Genomic DNA, 26184 nt, shown 5'->3' on the forward strand with positions numbered 1-26184 from the left:
GTGGATGATCCTATAGTGCAGAAGGAGAGAAGAAATTAGAAACAATAAACCAATTTACCACATCCTCTCTCTCTATTGCAATTACCCTCATCCAGTGTCGCCAAGTGTTGCCTGTCATCTTTCTATTTCGTTCATACATTCCTAACTCTGGTCCCCTTCGACTCACATACTGCCTCACACAATGGTCTCCTTCATAGAATCTCCCCCCATCAACTCTTGTTTCTCCCTGACAACACATCCTGCATGCCTCCGCCTGAGTTTTCCTCCTACGATGTTTCTTTCTTCACACCGATCCTGCTTGAGAAACTTCAGTGACTAACCATTTAGCAACACAGGGTTCCTCAAGTGCCAGTAATTTCTGTACCCTCTTCATGGTTTTGGTCAATCTGTAGAACACCTGTATTTTTTTTTTAAGTTTTTTTTTTTTAATGTGGACCATTTTAAAACTCTTTATTGAATTTGTTACAATATTGCTTCTGTTTTATGTTTTGGTTTTTTGGCGGCAAGGCATGTGGGATGTTAGCTCCCCAACCAGGGATCAAACCTGCACCCCCTGCATTGGAAGATGAAGTCTTAACCACTGGACCGCCAGGGACGTCTCCACCTGTATTATTATTATTTAATATTTTCTTTCATTTAACTTTAAGTCAGCTTACTTTTTTTTTCTTAGCCTCGTCTTAAATCATAGTGACCACGAGAAAACTACATTTTTTCTAAAAACATAAAACTACATGGTGATTAAAATAAACCTGCTTGTGCATTTACCCTCTGAAGTCACTAGAGGTACGATGATTGCTTTCAGGGACCCACTTGCCTCCTACACAGCTTCATCCCACCTGTCTAACCTTCACTCTCATCTTTGCATATTTCTGTTGCTGGGGTCATCATGGTCTCTTCCTTGTCTGTGCACCTGTCACGGAAGAGTGTTAGCCCTTGGCCTTGGTCAGACTGCCCTCGGAGCCTGGAAGACCCTACCTACCTCTTTCTCTCTTCCTGTCTATCCTTCAAGATTAGTGCCTCTTCCACGAACCCCCTTCCCCCTAGTTAGCTGGCTCTCACTTCCTGCTTTGCTTACAGTCTAGACCCATCACCCAGAGTCCCAGCTCAGGCTTTTCTCATCGTTTCACGTGTACTGATCTCACCAGCTTGGCTCATAAGTGCCCCAAGCCTCGCATGGCTTGTGCCAGCTCAGTCTCTTTCCATCCAGCCCTCAGGGATTCTTCATCCTTCACTCTGCATATTAAAACAGGTGCTGTTTCCATGGTGCCCCATCGCAGTGTCTTTGACTGTTTCCTCTCGGCCCTTTCTCTTCATCCCCTGGTTCATTCCTCCTTCTCTTTCAAGATGCTAATCAAATATTGCCTCCTCTGTGAAGCCATAAAGTCTCCTCCCACAACTTGCTGTATGTCCTTCTCTCTCAGCGTATGTCACGTGTGCCCGTGGTCACCAGTGTACTTATCTCCCTTCCCCACTAGACTGACTGTAAGCTCCTTAAGAAGTGGATCTGTGTCCCAGAGCATGACATGGAATAGGCACTTAGTAAACATTGAATTTCTCAATCAATTTAAATTTGAATTAAAGTGACTTGAACTTTGCTGTTTCAATGGGACTAGGCATTCTTTGAGGGCAGAGATCTTGCCTTCTCTCTTTTTCCTCCCCCATGTTGCTTGCCCCAGGTAGGCAAACAGTTGGGTGCTTATTAAGTTTGCAGCAAAATGAGTTTCATAGGAAACACAGGAGGTGGCTATGGTTGACAATGAAAATTGGTGCCAATTAAGATAGCTTAGCAATTCTGAGCTCTTTTAGGCCTAAGCTGATTTTGAACACCAAATGCATCATGATTTTGATAACTGAAGGCAAATGGGGCCACGTTGGAGCCCTTTGCCTTTGTTCGTGATTAAAAGGAAAGATGCAATTTATGTTAGGTACCTAGTCCTGTCTATTCTATATCAGCTCTGCATCTGGAGGTGGTGTCAAATTCTTTTCAGGATGGAATTGGTATTGTGTGCGTGTGTGTGTGCATGTGTGTGTGTGTGTGTGTGTGTGTGTGTGTGTGTGTAAAACAGAGAAAAAGAGAGATAACAGTCCAGATGCCAACACACCTGGAATCTATTTTTGAGGATCACTGGTTCAGTCCACAGCTTGGACCATTCATTTATTTCTCACTAAGTGAACATCTGGGATTCAGTTTGAGACACCAACAAGTTTGGATGGGATCTCAAAGCCGTGGTTGGGATGAGGGACTGCTCGCCAGAGGTGGGAGTGAGAGAGGTGAGCAGGGGCTCTTAAACTATTCTGCAGACTTCAGTTCAAATGCAATAGCCAGAGGGTTGAGAAACCCTTCCCAGGCTGGAAAAGCATTAAAAAAAAGCGGGGATGGTGGGGGGCGGAGAGGATAACGAAAGGAGATTCAGTCAGATCAAAGCAATAATGCGATCTGAAAAGTGCCCCCTTTCTCCTTTTACCCTTCTCCACCCCATAGTGCTAAAAATGTCCAGGTATCTTCCTCTTCTAGGAAAAAAAAAAAGAAGAAAAAAAAATCGGGCCTTGACCAGAAAGGAAATGCTCTGAGGAAGTAAAATTCTAATTAGTTATAGATGAGAATTGGTCACAGATAATTACTCGACATTCCCTGGCTCATGCCTGGGAGGGCTTAAAAGATCTTTTTTTTGTTGCTAGATATGTAGACATATATCTAGATAACTAGATAAACACAGAGAGAAGCTCACCATCCTTAACAGATCTTGCAGAGTGCAAGTGTTTAGAACAGAAATGAAAGGGAAATTTGTCATTCACAAGCCAGGAATGTTTGAATCGTTCGCTGTCAGGCCTCTTTTTTCTTTTCTTTCTTTCCTTTTTTTTTTTTTTTTTTCCTTCGAACTTTCTCAAAACAAAAGTTCAATGGGTTCAAACAGGATCATTTTAAACAGTACCCTTCCAGAAAATTTGTGCTGTGTTGCACCTGCCCTTGGTGACATCTACCGACCAGAGTATTTCTCCTTCAGTTTGCATCTGTCATTTTCCTACCAGTGGGTTGAAGGGGTTGGAGACCCAGATGAAGGGCCTAGAATAATCCAGACAGAACATGGGAAATCTGTGGTGAGTTGTGCTCATGCCATCCTATTTAGAACCAGCTTTGCTGCATTGTTTTGAGGATTTTTAGGGTGGAGGGGAAATCCTATAGCTGCCTAAAGGATTTTTCTCTTAACTCCTAGTAGAAATGACTCAACATTAACTCAAGGCTGCTCAAGGCACGCTTAATGTCTTGGGGGAGCATGCTTTTAGAGAACAACACTAACTTCTAAGGAATTCTCAGTCCTCCTTCCCTACCCAACACAGCTCTCCCATATTTATTCCCAGGCAGCACAGACAAGAGAGAGTTAGCCTTTGGGGGCCTGCTGCCTTTTTTTTTTTAGCACCTTTGTTTTACTAATATAGAAACCTCACTCTGATGCCCCACCTGGCGTAGGGACCCTTACCCTTACTCTGGCTTCACTTGGTTCTGAAACTGCCCCTGCTTGCCCCTCATCCCACTGTACAATTCAGATGGCATGCGCCTCGGGCTCATTCTCAGGACCCTCTTTCAAGCACTGTGGCAAAAGTGTTTAATTTATGCTATTGTGATTGCAACCCTCCTGTTACCTGGGTGCAACACTCTGGAAGGTCTCTAACGGGCTACTCAGGTTTTAATAACCAGAAGTGAAGTAGCCAGTACGGGGGTGTTGTGGCAGTTGCATAGCAACTTCATAGTACTTTAAGTTTTCCACCAATTTGACCATCTTCATCTCCTTTGCTCCTCAGTAATTCCGTGAAGTAGGTATCACTCACTCATTCATTCATCCATTCAACCAACCAACTAAACAACTAGCAAATATTTATTGAGCACCTCTTAGTTGCTAGGAACTATTCTAAGCTCTGAGTTGCAGTGAAAAAAAGACAAAGACCCTCTTCTCGGCATACTTCATCTTAGAATGGATATTCTAATCGAGATCATTATTCCCATTTTCACATGAAGAAACCAAGAAAAAGAGACAGGTTAAACTCTAAAGGACACACAGCTCACTTAGAGCTGGATTTAGAATCCAAGTATCCTAACCAGCTTCCAGAATAAGAATAGAATAAGGATCTTAGGACTCATCTCATCCAACCAACTGATTCTGTTGATACAGACAAGCCTCAGAGAGGGGCTGTGGTTCACACAGTCACACAGCTTTGGGGGGCAGAGCTAGGACCATAGCCCAGCTTCCCAAGCCCCAGCCCCGGGGCCCTGTCCATGAGTGCATGGACCCTGCAGTGGCCTAAGATTCACTGGATCTGCCATCATGTCACTGTCACTCTGTCTTAGTCCGTTCAGGCTGCTATAACAAAGCACCACAGAGCGGGTAGCTTATTAGCAACAGAGATTTGTTTCTTACAGTTCTGGAGGCTGGAAGTCTGAGATCGTGGTCATGCTCTGGTTCTTCCGGGTTGCAGATTGCCAACATCTTGCTGTGTCCTCACATGGTGGAAGGGGCAAGGGATCTCTCTGGAGCCTCTTTTATAAATGCACTAATCCCATTCATGAAGCCTCTGCCCTCATATCCTAATCAGCTCTCCAAGGCCCCACCTCCTAATGCCATCATCTTGGGCGTTAGGATCTCAGCATATGAATTTGGGCGAGAGGAGGACACCAACATTGACACCGTAGTGACCTCCCTTACTTCCTTAACCAACAGCTCTCATGACTCGTTTTCCTAAGTACTCTAAGCGCATTCCCTCAACTGCCTTGCCCAGTCTTGCCTTCCACAGACTCTTAGTACCAGACCTGCCATACCCTGTCCCCTAACCTCCGCCTTCCCTGTTCTTGCCACAGATGACCTGTCTTTGGCCCTGTCAAAGGCCACAGCCATCACTTGTGCACTGGAATCTCCTCTGTCACCTATTCAGGAGCCTCACTCTAAAAATTTGCCCCTCATCCCCTGCATCATTGATTTACCAGATCAGTCTCATCAGCATAGGAGCATGTTGCAATTTGCCCCATCCTAAAAAATAAAAACAAAACCTTTCTTCACCCCATTTCCCCTGCTAACTATCAACCCATTTTCTGTTCCCCTTTATAGCGAAATCCCTCCAAATTATTATTTTTCCTTGACCTTTGTCCTCCCACTCTTTCTTGAACCACTCCAGTTAATAGTTGCTGCCTAACTCTGTACCAAGCTGTCCTTTCTAAGTCACCGTGTTGCTCAGGTCAGTGTCGTTCTCATCTTTCTCTACCTCTTGGCCGCATTTGACTAACCAGTCCCTCCCTCCCCTTCTCCCTCCTTGGAACCCCATTTTCACTTGGCTTCCACAATTCCACCTTCTCTTGCTTCTCCTCCTACCACACTCTACCATTTCCTCCTCCCTCTGGTCTCTAATGGATGGTGCAGCCCAGGACTCAGTCCTAAATCCTCTTCCCTTCTTTTCTTCATTTCTCATGGTGGCTGTGGTTCCTGTATTTAAATACCATCTACATCTCCATTTTGGTCTTATCCCTGAAGCCCAGATTTGCATATCCAACCGTCTATTGGGTATCTCCACATGGATATTTATGGGCATATCAAATTTAACATGTCCAGTCTGGCCCCTCGCCAAACGTGCTCTGCCCACAGTCTTCCTCCAGCTCAGGTAACAACAGATGCACACTTTCAGATGCACACGCCGAAACCTCAGCATCATCCTTCATTCTCCTCTCGCAAGCTTTGCCTCCAATCCATCAGCAAATCCAGTCTGCTCCACCTTCAAAATATTTTCTTCTTCACACCTCTGCAGCTACCACCTAGGTAGCAGGGTAAAGAGAGTTCCCAGAGAAGGGAGGAGCATGTGCAGAAACCCTGAGGCAGGGGAAGATGCGGGACTGGAGTATCTCTGAAGGGATAAAGGCATGATGCTTGAGTCTGGGAGTTGCCTGCCCTATTGGCCCCGTTATGAAATAGGGTTGAAGCGATCGCTATGGGGATCTGAGTTTTGGCCACTGCCAAGCAGTCTGGCTGTCTGGAATGGATCTGGCCAGCTCTAAGGGATGTACACGTTTCTGTTAATTGCATGTGCGTTACGTCTGCAATGTATGTTGTGTGTGTCTGTGTGTGTGTGTTCATATGCGTGCGTAAGTATGCACTTTGTCCCACTCCAGACATCTTTCCCTGGACTCTGAGCCATCAGTGTACTAATGTAGTTCCATGTCCGATCTGCTGGGGGATCCCCAGAAACCCCTGCTCATGACTTTAGTCCTAGATGAAGCAGCCTTTTTGTTCACGGACCTTCGGGGTTCCTTGTGTTGTTCTAGGCAAACGTGACTTAGGCTTTATGGGTTGGTCACCATGGACCAAGATGACCCTCCGAGCCCTTGGCTCCTTCTCTGCAGAGCCAGGACTCCTGCCCTTCTTCCCCCTGCCCCCTTTTCTCCTCCTGAAATCAGGGTCTTCTGGAGACAGGGGTATTTGGGCACATGGCAGCAGCTGGGACAGGGGTCAAAGGCAAGGCAGGCTCAGGCCACCGATGTGCTCTGCTTTATCCCTAACAACCGTGTAATTGGAGGAAAATTGGCCCAATGTGAGGTGCCGGAAAGTTCAAAAAGGGTTGTTTCAGGGTCTTTGTGCCTGTTTTCTTTTCATGCTGGAGTGTTGAGTTGGAGCCCAGCAAGATTCTGGGCAAGCCCCAGAGCTCTCTAGAACTGGACAGATATCTCGGGACAGAGTCACCTACCAGGGCAGGCAGGGGCTGAGAATGCCCTTGGGGAACATCTGAATAAACAGACCTTTTAGGTCTGAGAGGAGAAGAAGGATAAATGCTCTTAAGAGATGGCTCAGTATTCCTGCCCCCTGGCCTGGGGGCAGTGATTTCCTGGGACCCTCAGAACCTTCTTCTGAAACCAGAGGGGCAGGATCATTAAATAGGCTTTGGACAGTAAGGCCAAGGAAGCACAGGGTCAGTTTCCTAGTCTGCTTTGACTCAAGTTTCTCCAGCTATAAAATGAATAAATACTCTTATTACTGGCCTCCCTCTTAGGATTGTTGGGAAGCCTCCTGGTCAACCAAGCACCAAAGAGTTAAGGAAGCAGAATGGTGAAGGGGTTCAAAGTTCAGGTTTCGGTGTCAAAGAGACTTCTTTCCAAACCTTATTTATCAGCTGCGTGACTTTAGACAGGTTTCATTACCTCTCTGAGCCTCAGTTTCCTTGTGTAACTTAATGACATTAGCAATGTGCTTTAAGGATGAGATGAGATAATGCATATAAAGCACCTTGCATAGCAGTTAGCCCACTGTAAGTGCCCTGCATGGATAGAAAAAAAGGAAGGAAGGAAGAACAACAAGATCAAAGAGATCATTATTATTGCTTTGATTCTAAAGCGAGTTGGTTATTATGATAGTTCTCGCCAAATATTCAAGTGTCCCTGTAGATCTCCCAGCTTCCTTTGCAGTTAGGTTTGGCCATGTGACTAGTTCTGGCCAGTAGACTGAGAGTAGAAATGATATGAGTCATTGTGAGGTCAAGGAAATTAAGAGCTGGTGCGGCTCCTCCCTCCCTCTCATCCCCAACACACTGACCTTGGGGGCCACATGTTCTCTATGGCAGCGGTCCCCAACCTTGTTGGCACCAGGGACCGGTTTCATGGAAGACAGTTTTTCCACGGACGTGGGGGAGGGGGGAGGATGGTTCGGGCGGTAATGTGAACGATGGGGAGCAAAGGGGAGCAGCACATGAAGCTTTGCTGGCTCACCTGCCACTCACCTCCTGCTGTGCGGCCCGGTTCCTAACAGGCTGCGGACCGGTACTGGTCCACGGCCCGGGGGTTGGGGACCCCTGCTCTATGGCATCTTAGAGATGGACTCAAGCCTTTATGTGAGTGTGAAGTCTGTGTCCACTGTGTTAACCCAGTGAGATTTCGGAGTTCCTTTGTTACTGCTAATAGCCTTGCTGACTGATATAGTCATCTATGAGGGAGAAATACATCTCCCCTACTCCTGACCTCCTGGGGCATCTAAGGATGATGATAATGATAATAACAGTGGCTGTAACAGCTACCATTTATCGAGCCTTTGAGAAATACTGCAAAGCCCATCGCAGATGTTAAACTATTCAGGTATCTCACGAGGTTCATGTTTTGCTATTACATAATAATTGTGTTCCTAGAGTAAACTGTATTTTCTTAAAGGGTTCTCTTAAAAACTTCAGTGAGGAAAAAAACTGCTTAGGGCAAGAGTTTTAGACTATGACAACAAAGTTATTTCTCTTACAGAAATGTCACAAGTAAAGGGTTTTAATTGCTATTAGGACATTCTGAAGTTACAAACTACAAATCACAGATTTTTCAAAACTGACATAAGCCAACCTAAAGGTCATTGAGCAAATGCTGAATCCCATGGAAGACAAGATTCAGGTCAACTTGCTTCCAGACCATCAAAATAAATTGTGGCTTGGTCCAGAAGTGCTAGTAAAAAGGAAGCCCCATTAGATCTCAAGAAAGCTGCTACCCTCCCCTGCCCCTGCAAAAAAACAAAACAAAACAAAAAACCCTAAAAATACATTATAAAAAAAAAAAAAAAAAAGGAAATCCCAATGGCAAAGAACAGCCAGTCACCGACTAAAGTGGCCCATGGGTGTTGAAGCTGGAGGCCAATAAGCTTTCCTCTGATACACGCAGGGATCCTTTCTGATCATGACAGTGGTGTAAACCAACAACCAGCACAAACTGAGTTCCTTGCTGAACTGATCAGGTTACATCCAATTTGCATTATGAAAATTTGCATAGCAGGAAAAAGCCTGAATCTGATTTGTCTGGCAGAGGAGGAAACCAAGAAAATATGAGGCCATCAGTGGCTACAGTGAGCAACTACGGAAACAACCCCTATTCAAGGTTCTCTGCTTTTTTGACTCTGCTCAACTCAGAGTTCCCCTAATGTATAGTGACATCTGCATATCCTCATGAATGAGCGTGCCACCGCTGAGCTGGGATTCGAGGCCTCTGAGTTTGGTTCTGCCCTTCTCTTGGGGTCTGCCAGGACGTCTTGGGCCTGTCCATCCCTCCACTTGGGGAAGGCCTGGAGCTTCCGCTCTGAATAGCAAAGCCGCTTTGGTCCTTGTTGGTGTTTCTGAAAATACCAGTAGACCTGGAAGGTGTCCAGGCTGCCTAGGAAAGTGCCTGGAGAAGGGGATTCACTTGATTTCATTACGAAAGCAAACAGTCCTGGTGACCTTTGGGAATTAGCACATGTTGACTTCCTCCCTCCCTCAGGCCTTGGCTGGGCAGCTGAACATTCCACACCTCCCTGAGAAAGGGGAAGCACTTTGAGTGGGTGCTGGGGCCTGTTGCTGACTAAGCTTGCCTCCTTCCGGCCTGGAGGCCTCTCACCCGTCCTGCACCTGCACCGACTGAGGGGACGAACTGGCCCCGTCCTTTCTTGCCTTGCTGCCCAGTAGGTCAGTAGTGAGGCAGGTGAGTCTGGAAGCCGAGTCTTCAAGAAGATTCTGGAGGATGCGGACAGATTCAAGCAGCTGGGCCCTCTGGGAGTTCTGTTCACCTGCAAACAGGATGGCTCCCCTCACCCAGCGCAGGAAGGCTATTGCTTTGTCAGGCTCCCCTAACTGGCCATTCCCACCTTATGATTTACTCATGAAATTCAACAGGCCCTTACTGAAGGCCCCCTTGCATGCCTGGGGCTGTGTCAGCTCACAATGGGTCACTGAGTAGATATTAGACCTATTTCCCACTCTCAAGGACCTTCAGAACTTAACGGGAAGACGAGACCCACCCACGTATGAGGTAATAAATCACAACAGTCTGTAATAAGGGCTAAATTAAATACCATCATTATCCATGGTAGTTAAGAGCCCAGGTTTGGCATTAGGTGTCTGGGTTCAAATCCCACCACCATCATTTTGGTTGAGTTTGACTTTGGGCAAGTGCCTTAACCTTCTTAGGCCTCTGTTTCCTTATTATAGGTTGACCAAGGGTACTAGCCTCAAGCACTTCTGTGGGGAATTAAATGAGCTGGCACATGTGAAGCGCCTTGTACAGTGCCTGACTCATGGTCTTAGGGTTATTACCAGCTACTGCTACTAGTTGTCAAAATATATTTGAGGGACCCCAGTAGTTTAGAAATCCTGAATCTAAACACACCCCCTTCTGCATAATGGATCCTCTCGTCTTTATTTCTTTCAGCACTGATTGGTCATTTTGACTGATCAGTTTCCCAAGCTGGAGCCCCTGGGGCCCTCATATGCATTTAATCACAAAACCCTGTTGATTAGACCTCACATCTATGTCCTCCATATGACTCTCGCGCTTAACTGGGTCCTCACACAGCCACACTGATGACTCAGGAGCCCTCTTAACTGCTCACCTTGCTTTTGATTTCACCCTCTTCCAAACAAGCCTTACTACTACTCAAGAGAACTTGTTAAAATCCAAAACAGATTATCATTTCCTTGCTCAGACTCTTTCTGTGGCTCCCTCTGACTCTCAGTAAACAGCCAAGCCCAAATCCTTGATCATAACCCGCAGGGGCCCTCATTGATATGACCCCTGCCTAGCTCTAGAGCTTCATCGCTTGTGTTTCTCAAGTCACCTCCAAGTCCCAGCAATGCAGCCCTGTGCCCCAAATTCTCCTCCGTCTACTGGTCCTCCATGGCCATGCACATACACCTCTCAAAGTCTAGAACCCTTTGTCCCTATCTCCTGAAGAGTCAAAATTATGCTTAAAAAAAAAAAAAAAACCCTCCAAACCACTTTCTTTGGGAAGCCTTCCTTTCCCAGGTCTGGGTTAGCTGCCCCTCCTCTGTGCTCCCACAATAGCTTTGCTTACAAGATCATGCTGCAGGTTTTTGTTTTCGTGTCTGTCTCCTTCACTAGCATCTGACCTTCTTCTTCATCTACGTCTTATTCATGCAGGTGCAGGAAGGGACTGTATCTTATTCATCTTTGTATGTTCATACTGATAAATGACTAGGAAGATGGATGGATGGATAAATGGACAAATGGGTAGATGGATGAATAGGTGAATGGTTGGATAGAATAGTGGATGGATGGACGGACAGATGGACGGATGGATGGACAGACAGATGAGTAGAGGGTGGTTTTATGAATGGATAATGGACAGATAAATGAAGGAATTCAATAAAGTGGCAAAAACCTCTAATTAGATCTTGCGGCCATCAGTGGCACTGCCGAGACAAGGCTCCCCTTCTTGGAGCTTCATAGTTCAGGCCGAAAAGCAGAATGACCTTGCAACTAGCAGCCAGTGGGTTTTTTTGACCTTGATGCTCCCCATTGTTCCAGCAGGAAGGCTGAGAAGGAGTGTCGATCTTAGAGGGAGAGAGGACAGCCAGGTGGGCTTTATCCCATCACTGACCCAGCCTATAGCCTTTCTGCCGACCTCCTCAGGTCTGCCCTCATACGAGTCCCATTCAGTCCTTTTCTTCATCCAGGCATCATGGATTTATTTCCAGCTTGAACTATGGCAGATTTCCGCCTCTGGTTCCAGGGTGACAAAGCAGCAGATGGCATGAGTGATGGAGGATGCCTTGACCAATAGGCGCTGTGTGCGGCCCAGCGCTTACCTGTTCCTCTGTCAGGAGAACAGCACGTTTCACTCTGTTCATTTTCCTGTTCAGGAGCTGCTCTTAGAGCAGCCACGTGAGAAGTTCACCTTATGCAGCTTGGAGCCTTTATCAGCTCTTCGAGGAAGACCTTTCAGGCCGACCTGGTTCACTAAATAAACACAGATAAATCCTGGAATGGAATGAACTAGAAATGAAATGTCCTGTCGAACTCCTCTTGATACAGAGAACCAGCATGCGGCCCGCCCAAGCTGAAGTGGAAAGACCCCGAGGCTTTTGGGAGAAGAGCCCAGCCCAGCCACCCTGGAATCCTCATTCAGGGTTTATGAAGCAGCAGGCAGCACACAACTGACTAAATTTGGTTGTGTTTTTATTTTTGTCCAGCCACAAATACCGGCAAAGAACTGAAAACGATTCCTTCCCTTCCTGGAGCCTCGGAGCCAAGCTGGTTTTATTTTTAGCTTCAACTCTGGTTTTGAGCTTTTAGGACACTCAATACCCTCCCCACTGCAGGCAGCGGTGGGCCAATTTCAAGACTTTTGTCTAAACTGGAGCGTTGGTTGTCTGAGTGTAACTCTCACCAGGCTTTGTGCAGCTGTGGCAATAGAGGGTGGTTCCAGACAGACCCACCTAGAGACCCACTTCTATTCTTGGGGACTCCAAGAGCATCCTTTTCAGGGAGGGAAATGTACTCAGGGTGGATGGTTGTCTGGGCTGGGGCAGAGGAGGTGGCAACCCTGGATGAAAGGAAGCAGAGGCAAAAAGAAGACTAGGGAGGGGGGGAGAAAAGAAGGGGAAGGCAGCTGTCACAGATTGAAAGCCTTCGAGTAACACAGTGGTTCAGAACCAGGCTCTGGAGGCAGACCCCCGGGGTCTACATCCTGCCTCCGCCACTTCCTGTCACAGTGGCCTTGCAGAATGGGCTCAACCGCTCCAGGGGTCGCTGTCTTCACCCGTGAGATGCGGGTAATTATGACACCAGCCTCTGAGCTGCGCTGCCTGAGATCCTACCCCTCTAGCACGTGGCGTAGTGTCTGACACGCATTTGTGCCGCAACTCATTTCAGTTATTATTGCCATGCTCTCATTGCAGTGCTAGACACTTATGCATACAGTGTGTTATTAAAACTTACTGTGACTCACTGAGTAGGGTTATTTGGCAGATGGAAAACAGAGGCTCAAGGAGCTAGGTAACTTCCCCGAGGTGCCATGGCGAGAGTACAATAGAGCCAGACCTGAACCCGGCATGACCAACCCCAAAGTCATAGCACCACGCCTTCTCTGGGACCAGTGCTTCCCCGTGTTAGAAAGGGGCTTATCACTGGCTGTATGAGAACTGCTCTAGACAAGGAGCTAGACTCCTCCTCACCCTCCTCTCCTCTGGGCTCCCCCCTTTCTTCCCACTTCAGTGACAGGAACACACAAAGAGCAGATAGATACTGGGAGTGATCAAAAGAGCACTGGTCAAATCCATAGAGACAGAAAATAGAATGGTGGCTGCCGGGGACGAGGGGAGGGGTTCCTGGGGTGGGGTTGTTTAATGGGTACAGCGTTTCAGATTTGCAAGATGAAAAAGCTCTGGACATCTGTTGCACAGCAGTGAGAATATACTTAACACTACAGAACTGGACACTTAAAAATGGTTAAGATGGTCAATTTTATGTTAGGGCTTTCGTTTTAACCACAGTTAAACAAACGAAAACAAAACAAAACAAAAAAGAGCCCAGGGAGGCAGGTTGCCATTTCGGTGGGGCAGGAATTTGAGCTTATCTTGTCCCACTTGCCAGCCTTTTCTCAGGCTTCCTTACAGTCAGGAGTGTCACCAGCAGCTCCGTGGGCCCACCCCTGCCCCGCACCACGGGAACCCCTTCAGGGCTGAGCTGCACGCTTCTGACTTGAGGTGCTGAATGCTCCTCTCACGTGCTCTGCCCTTGCAAACTTCCTTCTAGTCCCCTGTCCCTCTGAAGTTTTTGTCCTGCAACCTGGAACGAAAAGGGGAAAATAGCAATCCCCCGGACCCCCAGGGGATCACGTCTGCATGATGTGGTGGAGGAAGTGTGGGCTATGGGGACAGAAGCTGGGAAGAAGCTCACCTTTTCTTCTCTTCAGTTCGCTTAGCTCTAGATGGGATAATACATGTTTTCCATGTAGCCAAATATGCACAGTTTAAGCGGAGAAGTTCAGCCGGGCTATAAACTGCTCTTTTGCACGAGGAGATTCTGGAGAGTGAGATTCTGAGGATTCTGGGGACAGGAGATTTGGGGACCCTGGTCTGGGCTTCCCTGATTAGGCTGCGTAAAGATGCTTGGACAGAGAGGCCTGGGAATGAGCGCGGGGCAGGCTCTCCCTCTTGGCCTCACACTCCCGGGAGAGCAGGCTTCGTGGAAACCACAACGACTTACGGTCCCTCGGAAACTCAGATGGCCTTCTTTTCTGTGGGCATCAGCATGGACCGTTCTCAGGAGAGAGTCTGGCTCTGTTGCCACCACCCAACGTGGGACACCCCTCCTGGGCTGAGTTTTACCTCTAGGTCTACACACCTCGACCATGATCCCTGACCCAGGGCCGACTTTGCCATTAGGCACAGCGGGGACAGCACCCAGGGCTGACAGTACTTTTTAGGGACCCATGAAAATGGTTTAATTTCTTTTAACATTAGAGGAAAGGGATGAGTGTTCAGGTCAAAGTAAATGTTATATAATATTAATATATTTGTTTTTATACCAACATAGTTATAAAATACAATATTTACTTTTTTTAAATAGGGGAAGGGGCCCACAGAGGCAAAAGTGCTCAGGGCCCATGGCAGTCATAATGCAGCCCAGCTCTGGTCTGAAAAGCCAGGCTGGCAGGGATTCCATTTGGCCCTTTAACCCCTGGTGATCTGCCCCACCCTCTTCTCTGTTCCTATAACGACTGCTATCTGTCCCACTGCTCCTCACCACTTAGGATCTGGAATATTCTCTCTGGTATTTTGTTTATTTTCAGGGACCCATTTAACATGCCCATTGCATCACTTGGCAATAGCTAGCTACCGCAGGCACATGTTGAGAAAAGTTCAAAAGCCTGTCTGAGGTTCGTGGGAAAGAATGTCATGGTCAGTTAGTGATGCCTCTCCGAGGCTCGTGAAGGGGGGTGTGGCAGGAAGCATGTTGTGTTCCTGCTTCCGACTGACCTTTGCCTTTTTATCCCCAACTTGACTCCCAGCTCCGCGAGTTAAGAGTATGCCTTACACGTGCTGAGCATCCCACGTTGAAAGATCTAGAAGCCTCTTAATACCCGTTGATCGATGGACCGAAGGGGTGTCTGTATATACTCTTGATCCCGTTTCATGTCCCCTTGACATCTTTTCATTCTTTTTTTCCCCCTTCAGGCGCCTGAACAAGAATAAACTCCAGGTCCTCCCGGAACTGCTTTTCCAGAGCAACCCGAAGCTCACCAGACTGTGAGTAGAATGGAGTTGTGTTCCCTACCTGGTGTCTTGTCTGGCTTTGCTGACGCCGAGGATGCGGTTGCCTTAGCGTGGGGAGCCCTGAGCCGTGTGGACCTTGGCAGTGAGTCCGCGCATGTGGGCGCTTGGAGCCAGGCTTCAGCGTGCTGGGTCCTCACACTCCCCTCCAGCCCGCCTTTCGTGCGTCCGTCCTTCCCAGATCATCCGCTTAAGTGGCCGGTGAGGGCTGTGGACCTGTGGTAGTGCATCTCTCCTTTGCAAGGAGGGAGGAAACTCCTCCTTTTAACTTGGGTCTGAATTAACCTCAGGGAAATGCCCTGAGGATAGGCTTGGAGGTAAATTGATTCACACAAGACTGCCAGGAGGGCAGTGGTTTGGGTTAAGCATTTCAACCTCACCTCCTTGCTGGCTAGAAGGATTTCTGCCCTTTGCTTGCTTCCTACCGCCGCCAGTCTGGGAACCCTGGGTCTGGAGATCTGTGATTTTGTGGGAAAAGAAACACTTTGAATTTTGCTTTATGTTCGGAATGGTCCAGGGTATAATGGGGGTTGGGGGGAGACTTGCAGATTCTCTGTGTATTTATTCAGCGTGAGAGTTTGGATACTGAAGAGCTGGAGTTGCACGTCGCGATGGAGATTGTGATTCATATGTTGGGGTTATTAGGCAAGTGCTAATTATTGACAGTGAACAACTCCATGACTTTGAACCTGAAAGTCCTACCGGCAGTAACTAGTGTACATTATAGGGTGAATTGGTTGCCCAAGGCTTCACTTTCTGGCTGGAGCAATAAGTATCCGACTGCTTAGCAGTCAGGCAGTGAGATCTACGGCCTGGCTGGGAAGACTCTAACCTTACCGGGGAGGCTGCAAAGTGGTAGCCTCCCTTCTCATTTCCAGTGGCTGTGTTTAATACCTCTGTAGGCAGTCCGCCGATGCGTGTAGATAAATTGGGAAATATGAAACGCCTGTTTGCGTGTGCACTTAAGAATGAGTTCTGAATTAGGAATCGGTATCTCTCTCTGTACACACACACAGAGACTATATACATAAATGTACTTGCAAGGGCACTTGGCTGCAACAGGAACGGACTGGGGTTGGCTCGTGTTTCAAGGGTACCGCGACCTTGCTTGCCTTCTCCGGGACACACCTGTACTTTGTCACGGTCTCCTCTTGCTGGTACTCCCTTTCTCTGGCTCAGTCCACCCGGCTGACGGTGCTAAATGAGGGAAAGAGCATGCCTCCCTTTCCACTCTTCCGCTCTGAATCCACCATGATGGACGTGAGGGTGCATGAGGTGCTGTTGCTGGGCTGAACGAGCAACAGCAAGTGGGCAGATGGGGAAACCACTCTGGTTTTTAACTTCCTCTTCCCTGTACAGTTCTTTCCTTAAATGCTCACCTAATAGCCATCTCTCCACCCAGCATTACCTTGTGCTTTTAACTAAATAACGCAGACTGTATGCTGTTCATCTGGAATCTCAGCGTCACTTTTGAGGCAAGTAAAAGGTGCTTATGAGACTGGGGCTGCTGGGCAGCTTTGAGAGGGTAGGTCTGAGAGTTCCAGTTGCTGCAGGAGGTCAGGGGGACTGATTCTTGCTCCCCACGGCCACCAGGTGAGGCCCATTTTAGGCGGGGCTGGTCTTGATCCAGGCAGAGGAGGAGTTTCAGGCCGTGATAACAGGTCTCTGCCATGCTGGGGGCCAGGCCCAGGCAGGTAGCACAGGGGCATGGGAAAGTCCAGTGTCCTAAAGGCCACTTTCTAACTGAAAGAGGTCGGGAGAGCCACTTTCCCTTCTGTGCCTAAATGTCTTCATCAGTAAATGGGAGATGCCCCATCTTCCCTTCTACCCACCTCACCAAGGAGCTGTACGTATCTGATGAGATTATGGTGGGCATGCATTTTCTAGGGTTTAAAGTGCTGTGTGAGTCCAATTACCAAGATAGCTACTGTTACTCCTACAGTTCCCATCTTCACAACTTGTTTCTAATCTCCTTTCTCTGGGAGACATGAAGAAACCAGGAGCTGCCGTGGGCCCTGAGATCTGTCGCACGGAGCTTTTGCCCTCAAGCCAGAGAGCTGCAGCTGGGAAGGCAGGGAGGACGTTTGGCTCGTTTTGGTTTCTGCCCCTCTCCAGGTCCCCAGCCAGGCCCAATGTGACACACAGGCACTCAGGAATGGGTGGATGAATAAATGAATGATACAGGCCTCAGGGTATGAACCATGTTCTGAGGAAACTTTGAATCTTTTATCCACCATTCCTTCATTCGTTCATTCAATAAGCTTTTCCCAGGTGCTTGTTCCAGCCTGGCCTCTGTGCTGGGTGTTAAACTGCAGATATGAAGGTTGCCCAGTTCTCTATGTGCCCTATCATGACACATTCTGAATGGCTGCCAAAGAGCTGAGAGCTAAATACATACTTTTTTTCACTGAAGCAGCTCTATTAACCCAGGTCTGGGCTATAATCAGCAATCCCTTTTTCTCTCTGGGCTTGATCTTTGATTTTTCTTAATGACCCTATTGTGTCTTTGTCTTATTTTGTCAGCCACTCCAGGGCCTTTGTGGAAGTAAGCAGGGTACAAATTAGAAATCAATAAATGTGCAATCATGAGTGTGTATACATATGCCACTGGCTCTGTTTTAAAAGAGCACTGCATCTCAATAGACGCAGTGAGCCATTTTCCAGGGAATGCTAAATGGGGCTGCTGGGTGGCTGTCTCCTCCACAGTCGGCCATGTAGTTTAAACAGCAATTCTGACGCACCTTTTCTTATTAGATCTATAGACAAAGACTGCTTAATATTCAATGATTATCTGAAAAATACCTTTTGGAAAGGCTATGGTCGTATAATACATGTAGTGATGGGAAAGGGAAACAATATTTGTTGAGAACCTATTATATATATATGATTATAATATTACCACTAACTAGTAAGTGGCAGAAATGTGACAAATTAGTTTAACTCAGAGGGGAAATATGTGAGTTAATGTGCATGAGAAGGCCAGTGGTAGTTATGGTTGGCTTTAGGAACAGCTGGATCCAGGGGCATGGTGGTGTCATCGGGACTTCATCTCACTCCCTCCAGCCCTAGGAAGAGTGCACGGGATGGCAGGCGAAAGCAGAAGACTCTGAGGGCAGTAACCTGGCAACCAGGGTGGAGAGGGTGTCCTCGACAGCAGTCCTGCAGAAAAGAACTGAGGGTCAATTGCTTACCTTGGTCGCATGTCCAGCTCTGAGCAGATGCTATTGCTGGTGAGATGATGTCCTCTGATTGACCAAGTTTGGGCCATGCGTCCATCACAGTTGTTTGCAGATGAGGGTGTGCAGGGCCTGGGAATGGGTTTCCCAAAGGGAAGAGTAATTCTGTTATCAGAGGACAGGGGAAGACATACTAGACTTGAACACAGCAGACATCTACAAGTTTATTGAGCATCTAGTCTGTTCAGTTCCCTGTGCTTTCATTGAATGGTTTGGATCTTCACAATAACGCTTCAAGATAATAACAATAGCAAACACATTGAGTGTCGGGTGCTCTTCTGAGCACTTCACATATAACTTGTTTGACACTCCTAACGATGCTATGGGGTAGGGACTATGAGTACTATTCTGTAGATGTGAAACTGAGGCTCAAAGAGGTCAAAGAACTTGCCCAGCATCATACAGTTACTCAGCGACAGAACCAGGAATCTAATGTGGGTAATCTGACTCCGAAGCCTGTGCTTTTTTTTCTACTACAATTAACTCTCTGCCTCAATACTCCCACTTTTACAGATGAGGAAACTGAGGCCCAGAGTTTAAATTACTTGTCCATATATCCCGTATTTCTAAGCAGCAGCACTGGGCACTCTGCCTCAATACTCAGATTTAGCCTTCACACCAATCCTGCAAAGAGAATCATTATTAAATCTACTTCTACCTCTGCTCGCCGCAACTAGAGAAAGCCCTCACGCAGCAGCGAGGACCCAATGCAGCCGAAAATAAATAAATAAAATAAGTAAATTTATTTAAAAAAAAAATCTACTTCTAAAGCGTAGAAGTGTTATCTGACTTACCCATAGTTGTATAACCATGATACAACGGAATGGGGAAAGAAATGCATGTGTGTTGCTGCAAAGTACCTCTGTTTTCTACCATGCCACACTGCTGTGCTAACTATTGTGGAGAGCTGAAGTCATGCTAAAAAGGATTGGTGATGGACCTGTCATACATCCAAGTGCTTCTGTCAGGCCTTGGCTGGTTACTCCACCCCACCCCCCTTAGATGCAGCACCATCTGATTCATTGGTACATGTGTATAGTAGTGATGTATCTTCCCTCTTACTCTGTCCTTCAGCGCATAGAGCACGAGCCATAGAATCCTAGAGCTCAGAAGTGCCCTGAGGCTTAGGTAATACCACTGTGGTCTGTAAAACACCCAGCAAGGTCTCTTTCCTGCTTTGGGCACTCAATAAATATTAGCTCACTCCTGTCCTGATGTATATTATAAGATTTTCAAGGGTCAGGACTGTACTTCTGCTCTTTCTAGGTTTCCTATCACTCTTGACTGAGCACAGGAGATGGCAGTAAAGTGAAAAGGTTAAGGGGCTGCCAGTTACTTGCTGTGAGACCATGGGCAAATTACTTAACCTCTCTGGGTCTCAGGTTCTTCATCAGTAAAGTAGACAATAATAGAACCTACTTCTCCAGGTTGTTGTGAGGTAAATGGAAATAGCCCAGGGACAACCTTTAGCATTGACTATAGCCCGTAGTAAAGTGCTCAGTGAAAGACGGCTATGGTTAACTTTTGCTGGCTGACTGATAGGAATGGTGCATATGCTGGGGCTTTGGCATCTCTGGTGTAAACATTTCAGCACCTCTCAAAGAGTTCAGGCTCCAAAATAAATGAGGGTTGAGGGAGCACTGCACCGGGAGTGGGAAGATCCTGATCCTCCTACTGGCTCGGCCACCCACAAGCTGTGTGACCTTAGGCACGTTACTTCATCTCTCTGGGCCTCATCTAGAGAGGTTGGGATGAAGCATGGTCTGTTACGTGGTCTGTAAGTTATGAATTTCTCCTTTTTGGCCTCTCCTTCAAGCTTTCTCTTTTACCTACACATGGGGGAAGGAGGGAAGGATTTCTGGTGTTTCGGAAGTTACGTGGTTAATGTCGCCAGAAATTCCTTAGAAGAAGCAAAAGACGAGATGAAAACAGTAATTAAAAGCTGTCTGCCTTGCACCAGATTAGGGAGCTTTGAAGGGGATGAGAGGCACACCGTGGTTCACAACTGTTTTTTTTTTTTTTTAAATTTGACTTTGCCACGTGAGGATGAGCAGACCACTGGGGTCCTTCTGGTCCACGTCTCCTGGATTCATGTCCAAAGAGTCCGTTACATATTTGGTAGTGGTTTAAAGCCTGTTGCTGAAGAAGCAGTTGTGCTAGCAGCAGAATGGAGGCCCCCGATTATTCTTCACACAGTCCTACTAGGTATTTGGCAGATTTAAAACATGCCACTGGGGTTAAACCGCTGTCGCTCACTTGGGTCAGTGGAGTTGCAAGAGACTTGGGAAGTTAATCCCCGGGCAGCTGAAAACAACATGAAATGTGACCAGCCAACTTAGCCCCAAGTCACTGGGGCTGCTGTCCTGGTGGGGCTGCTTCCCTCCCAAAGAGTTGTGAGACCTCAGTTTCCACGGAACTTACTTGCAATGAGTGGGCCACCCCCTGAACTCTCATTTCTGCTAGCTTGTACCTCTCCTTCGTATTTACCATTTTCTGCCCTTATCACCCAGCCATGTGCATCCATGCCCTGTATCCCCAAACAAGCCAGAAACTGCATTCAGCAAGGTGATCTAATGTTTCTCTGAGGTAACCCAATATTAGAGCAAAGAGCAGGGGCTTTGGAACTGTCCAGACCTGGGTTTGGATCCTGCCCTCTGGTGACTGACCCTGGGCAAGTGACCTCAACTTTCTCAGTCTCTGGTTGGTTAGCAATACAATAAGGATAATCATCATAGTTCCTGTCGTAGTTTGCTAGGTCTGTGATAAAGAAGTACCTCAGACCGGATGGCTTAAACAACAGAAATTTGTTTCCTCACAGTCTGCGGCCTGGAAGTTTCAGATCAAGGTGCTGGCAGGATTGATTTCCTGAGGGCTGTCTCCTTGTCTTGCAGATGGTGGTCTTCTTGTTGCCTCTTAACATGGTTGTCCCTCTGTTCACGCTCACCTCTGGTGTCCTGTCCTCTTCTCATAAGGACACCAGTCATGTTGGCTTAGGGCCCCACCCTAATGGCCACATTTAACTTAGTCACCTCTTTAAAGACCCAATCTCCAAATACAGTTACATTCTGAAGGACTGGGGGCAAGGGCTTCAACGTACGAATGAACACATTAGCACATAATAGTTCCCAAGCGTGCATTGCATATTTACTGTGGGTCAAGTGCTCTGCGAACTGCTTTTAGATAGATTCTCTTCCTCAATCTCAGGCTTGGGAGGTTAGATACTACATTAGCCCCATTATACAGATAAACACACCGAGTCCTAGAGATTTAGACAGCTTGTCCAAGGTCATAGAGCCAGTCACTGACAGAGCTAAACTTCAAACCCGGGCTTGCCTGACTACAGAGCCCACATCCTTACCACAATTTCCATACTTATGAGAAGTCAGTAACTAAAGGGCCAGCAGCCCCTCATAGAAGCTCAGTTAGTGCTCTAGTTCCTTTATCTCTTTGAAGCCCTAAATGAGACCAGATCTGTTGAATGACTGGAACCCTGTACCTCTAGGTAGTACCTTCTGCTACTCAGAGCTCCTTTTGTAGCCACCTTAGTCTTCCAATTCTGCACTAACCTTTAAAACATAACTACATGCAATATGTGTCTCCATAAAACTCTGTATTGATGTGAAACGATGCTATAAAAGTGAAAAATCAGTGGAGAAAACAAAAACCATACTATTCAGTTTTCCAGCAGAGTTGTTATCTGATGTGGTGAAATGATCATAGGGCGATGGGAAAACCAATCCATCAGGACCATGGGGGCTTCAGAGACTGCCTGCCTGCTTGCCTACCTGGAGCTGGATCCCAGAGACCTGTTCTTGCCTCTGGCCTGGGCTGGCGCAGCCTTCAGAGGCCAGGGGACGGATGGTGAGACCGGCCTCACCATCGCAGACGTGGGGTCGCTTTTTCCAGGGGCACGGCTGCCTAAAGCTCATGGAAAAAGTCCCTGCAAACTGGAGCTCCATTTCCTTCTCCAACATTTCCCCGATCACCGAGCACTGCGGTGAGGCCAGCCTTCCATTTGCTTTATGGCAGGCTTCATCACCTGCATGCTTCATCATGTGCCTGAAGACGGGTTTAGCTTTAATCTGTGTGTGGACGGATAATGGATTACAGTGGGTGCCCTGTCACTCTTGGGATTTCTGTTTTGTGTGAGTTGCACTCTCTGTAGTACCTGAAGCCGGAGCGAAGAAAGAAGGCAGGCAGGGAAGGTTTCTGTTCTTCTCTCCTCCACTGAGCCTTTATCCAGCTGAGCACAGAAGCCTGTTGCCTTATTCACAGAGCTGATTATAAGGCTAATACTTTGAATTGCCTTATGGACTCATACTATAGAATTTCAGAGCTAGGAATAAAAGTTATCTGGGCCAGTGTTTTTCAACCTTTACTGTGCATCTGAACCCCTGGGAATCTGGTTAAAATGTGGACTCTGGTTCTGCAGGTCTGGGGTGGGACCTAAGAGTCTGCATTTCTACAGGACCACACTTTGCAGAGCGAGGATCCAGACTACAGTGGTTCTCAGACTTAGCATATAAAAAACTAATCCCTTGAGGTTCTAATTAAAATGCTGATTCCCAGACTACGTCCCCAAGGACTCTAGTTTCATTAGATCTGGAATGGACGTAGGGATTTGACTCTGTAAGTAGGCACCTTAGGTGATTTTGGTGTATGTCACCCATGAGGCATATTTTGGGAAACCCTGATCTAGTACAACCCCTGTTATTTTATAGATTTGGGATCAGAGGAGGAACCAAACATTTCATGAGCACCTACTGTGTGCTGCACACCTTATGCATTTGCCATCTTCTTTGGTCCTCCTTCAAGGTAGGTATGCCCACTACACAGATGATGAAACTGAGGGTTGAGGAGTTTAACTAACTCACGAGGAATAAACCCAGGTCTTTCTGACCCCCAATTCTGTATATCTTTCTGCTTTATAATGTGCCGCTTGTGCTGAAATACATCTTGAAAAAGAAGGTTGGGTAGACGGGAGAATAAGAGAAAAATCATGGACCTCTGTAGCTTTCAAGGTTCAGTATTTGTACTTTTATGCTCATATGAGTGTATATGAACATATGCTCATATCTGAGATCTAGGATATTAAGACTTGAAATATTGAAAGAGAAAAATTTATAGACTTAAATTCATGTTTGCAAATAGACTTTTCTAAGTTCCCTACAATTTATCAAAGGTAGAGTGCGGTTTTACATCTTCAAATTCTTTAGCCTTTCGGGCCAGCAGCAGAATTTTCTAAAGTGATCATGCAATACTTGTACTTGAGAACATTCTGCCAGCTTGGAAAGTTTTTATTTTTTATTTTTTTAAGAAAGAAAGAAAACCAAGCTGTGACTTTACAATGCTTTGGAATTACAGAATATGCTTGTAATTTTTACAATTCTGCGCAGACTTCTTTGCCACATCTGGTTGACATTACTGGCAGGGATATATGGGGGAATAAACCATGGGCTGGAATGTGAAACATCCCACAAAATGAGTTTCTTATAGGTTGCTGTATAAAACATTTTGAGTCTCCCTCGCTTTGGAAGGGTGGCTTAAGTGATTTCATGGATTTAGTATTTTCTTTGGTTTGAAGGTAAGGGTTTTTGCTGGTCTGCTTGGTGGGGATTCCAAGATGGTTTTCCGAGGATGTGTGGAAAGGGTTAACGTTTGAGAGTCAGGCCATGGATCAGGGTGGAAAAAGCCACGCTTGCAGGAAGTCAGACCAACGTTTGGTGAAAAACACTGGACACTGGTGACGATGGTGAAGCCCGGGTGCCAATTGAATTGCTACAGAAAAAGGAAAAATGCAGGGAGAAAGGGTTATATGTGTAAGGGCTTCAGGAGACCTCCTGAATCTTAGCTCAGCTGGTGCGTGAAACAGCTGATGGCAAGAAGAGCTCAAGTCCTTGCAAAGCCAAAAGCCTTGGTACATCCGTGCATTCTCTGTCCTGGATATGAAAACAGTGAGTTGGGAAAATGGAAAAATAAAACAAACACCCAGGCTGATACCTGGCATGTGGTCAATTCCCTATTGGGGACATTCTTGCCCAATTCCGAGGTGGAGAACTGTGTGACCAGGGGCAATTCAAGCATCCGTTGAACACCTACTGCGTGTGTGTGTCACTGCCATATGCTGGTTATTGGGATGCTGAGTCCAGAATGCAGACGTGTCTAATCTCAGCCCAGAGGGTGTGAGTGTGGGCTTCTCGCCACCTGGCGCCTTCTCACACTTCCTCGTCCGGGACCCACCTGCAGAGTTGGAACCTTTCTGCAGAAGAGCATGTGCTGCTCTCAGCACCGTGCGGCAATGCGGTGGAGTTGGCCAGCCTCGGCCGGGCTGTGCGGACATCCCCAAGGGTGCTCAGATAGAGACCGTGCTGTCCGTTGGCAACAAAGCCCTTTGCTGAAGATGAGAACCAGAGGCCAGCCTTCACCCACACCCTGGGGATCCTCATTCTCCTTATCTGGAGTTAGAAACTGTCAGGGGAATGGAAAATGTCAGGGAAATGCCACATTGCATATAGAAAAATATCAGCCTTTTGAGGTGGGCAGACCCCAAACACACATTCTTCCATGGCCTGAATGATGCTACTGTACCCGCATCTCATAATCTTGAAATATTTTTTCTTGAATCACATTCAGCAGCAACAGAAACCTTTCTAAAGGGCCTAATCATCTCTCATTTTCAGCCAACATTTGGGAATCTCTCCAGGGGACAAAGAGCATTTTAATTTGATGTCCTAAATTCTAGCATAATTTCAAATCACACACGTACACAAAAGTCTGTAACTTTGGCTTTCTTCTGGCTGTCCTGTGGGCTCAGTATCCCGGATTTTGAGCATTAATTTCCATTTGTAAGGTTTGCAATCCATTTACAAAGTCCTGGAGACTGAAGCTTGTAATGAACGTGTTGACACCGTATTAACAACAGCAAAACTATGATAACACAGCACTGTCCAAACCAAATAGAAATAGAGAAGTTTAAGTAAATTTCACGCTCCTTGCCTGAATGTGGTGTGCTGGGCCTGAGTTTTTGATTCATGGTTTAGAAGAATATTTTAATGTTTTATTCATGATGTTCCTTTCTTCCCATCATTCCTTCTCTAATTCTCCTCACCCTGCTTATGGTGATGTAGCCTGCTTGGAAGTCTGGACTTGTCTTGATTGGTGCTGCCTGTTGTGTAGCCAAAAATCCTCCCCGTGGTTGGCTAAGTGGAGTATTCAGCTATGGAACTGATAGTTTGGCCTCTCATTGGCATGTCTAGGGCTCTGGACTCAAATTTCTCGTCAGTGAGTCAGCTTTTGATTGAAATATACACAGAGTCATGCCAACTTTTCTCCCAGTGAAAAGCATCTTGACTTTGGGAGGTCAGAATGCTCTGTCTAGGGGAGAAAACTGCGTTTCTAAGAGGGTGAAAGGGTAGCCGAGGACTGATCCCCTCCGTGTCAATTTCATTGAATTTGGGATTTAGGAAACTCTAAGCCATAGATCAAGATGCTCAGAGAGACCTAACTTTAATGATTTTTAAAAAAATGAAAATCAGTGGTAGCAATATAGAATGAAAGCCTGAATCATCAGTGTTATTAATATCACGGCCCCAATCATCTCCTTCCTGTGTCTCCACGTCTTCTCCTCTATTCCCCCTTTTATTTCAAAAGCACATGCACATACACATAACATACCGCACACAAACACATAAAGCCTCCTCTCTATATGAGAATCCCAGACAGATAAATGAAGATCCCTTCCAGGCTGTGGAATGAAAGCACAGATATAATTTCACTTTAGTGCAAGATACTGACTTTTAAATTAGCTCAAATTATTGAGCAACACTGTGAGGAGATATCAGAGGTCAGAAAAGTGGCAGCGGTGGTGGAACAGGAGACACTTTGTCTCCTTGGCTCATATAAT

At 46.7% G+C, this 26184-nt stretch overlaps 1 protein-coding gene across 2 annotated transcripts in view; it reads left to right on the plus strand.

Annotated features, from left to right (window-relative positions):
- Positions 1 to 26184, plus strand: part of SLIT3 (slit guidance ligand 3) — a 618363-nt gene that overhangs the window by 89545 nt on the left and 502634 nt on the right. For both annotated transcript variants that reach the window (XM_036848363.1, XM_036848365.1), the window contains exon 4: positions 14950 to 15021. In XM_036848363.1, the coding sequence (XP_036704258.1) occupies positions 14950 to 15021 (72 nt within the window). The remainder of the gene's footprint in view (positions 1 to 14949; positions 15022 to 26184) is intronic.

Source organism: Balaenoptera musculus, chromosome 3 (assembly GCF_009873245.2).
Source record: "Balaenoptera musculus isolate JJ_BM4_2016_0621 chromosome 3, mBalMus1.pri.v3, whole genome shotgun sequence".
Lineage (NCBI taxonomy): Eukaryota > Metazoa > Chordata > Mammalia > Artiodactyla > Balaenopteridae > Balaenoptera > Balaenoptera musculus.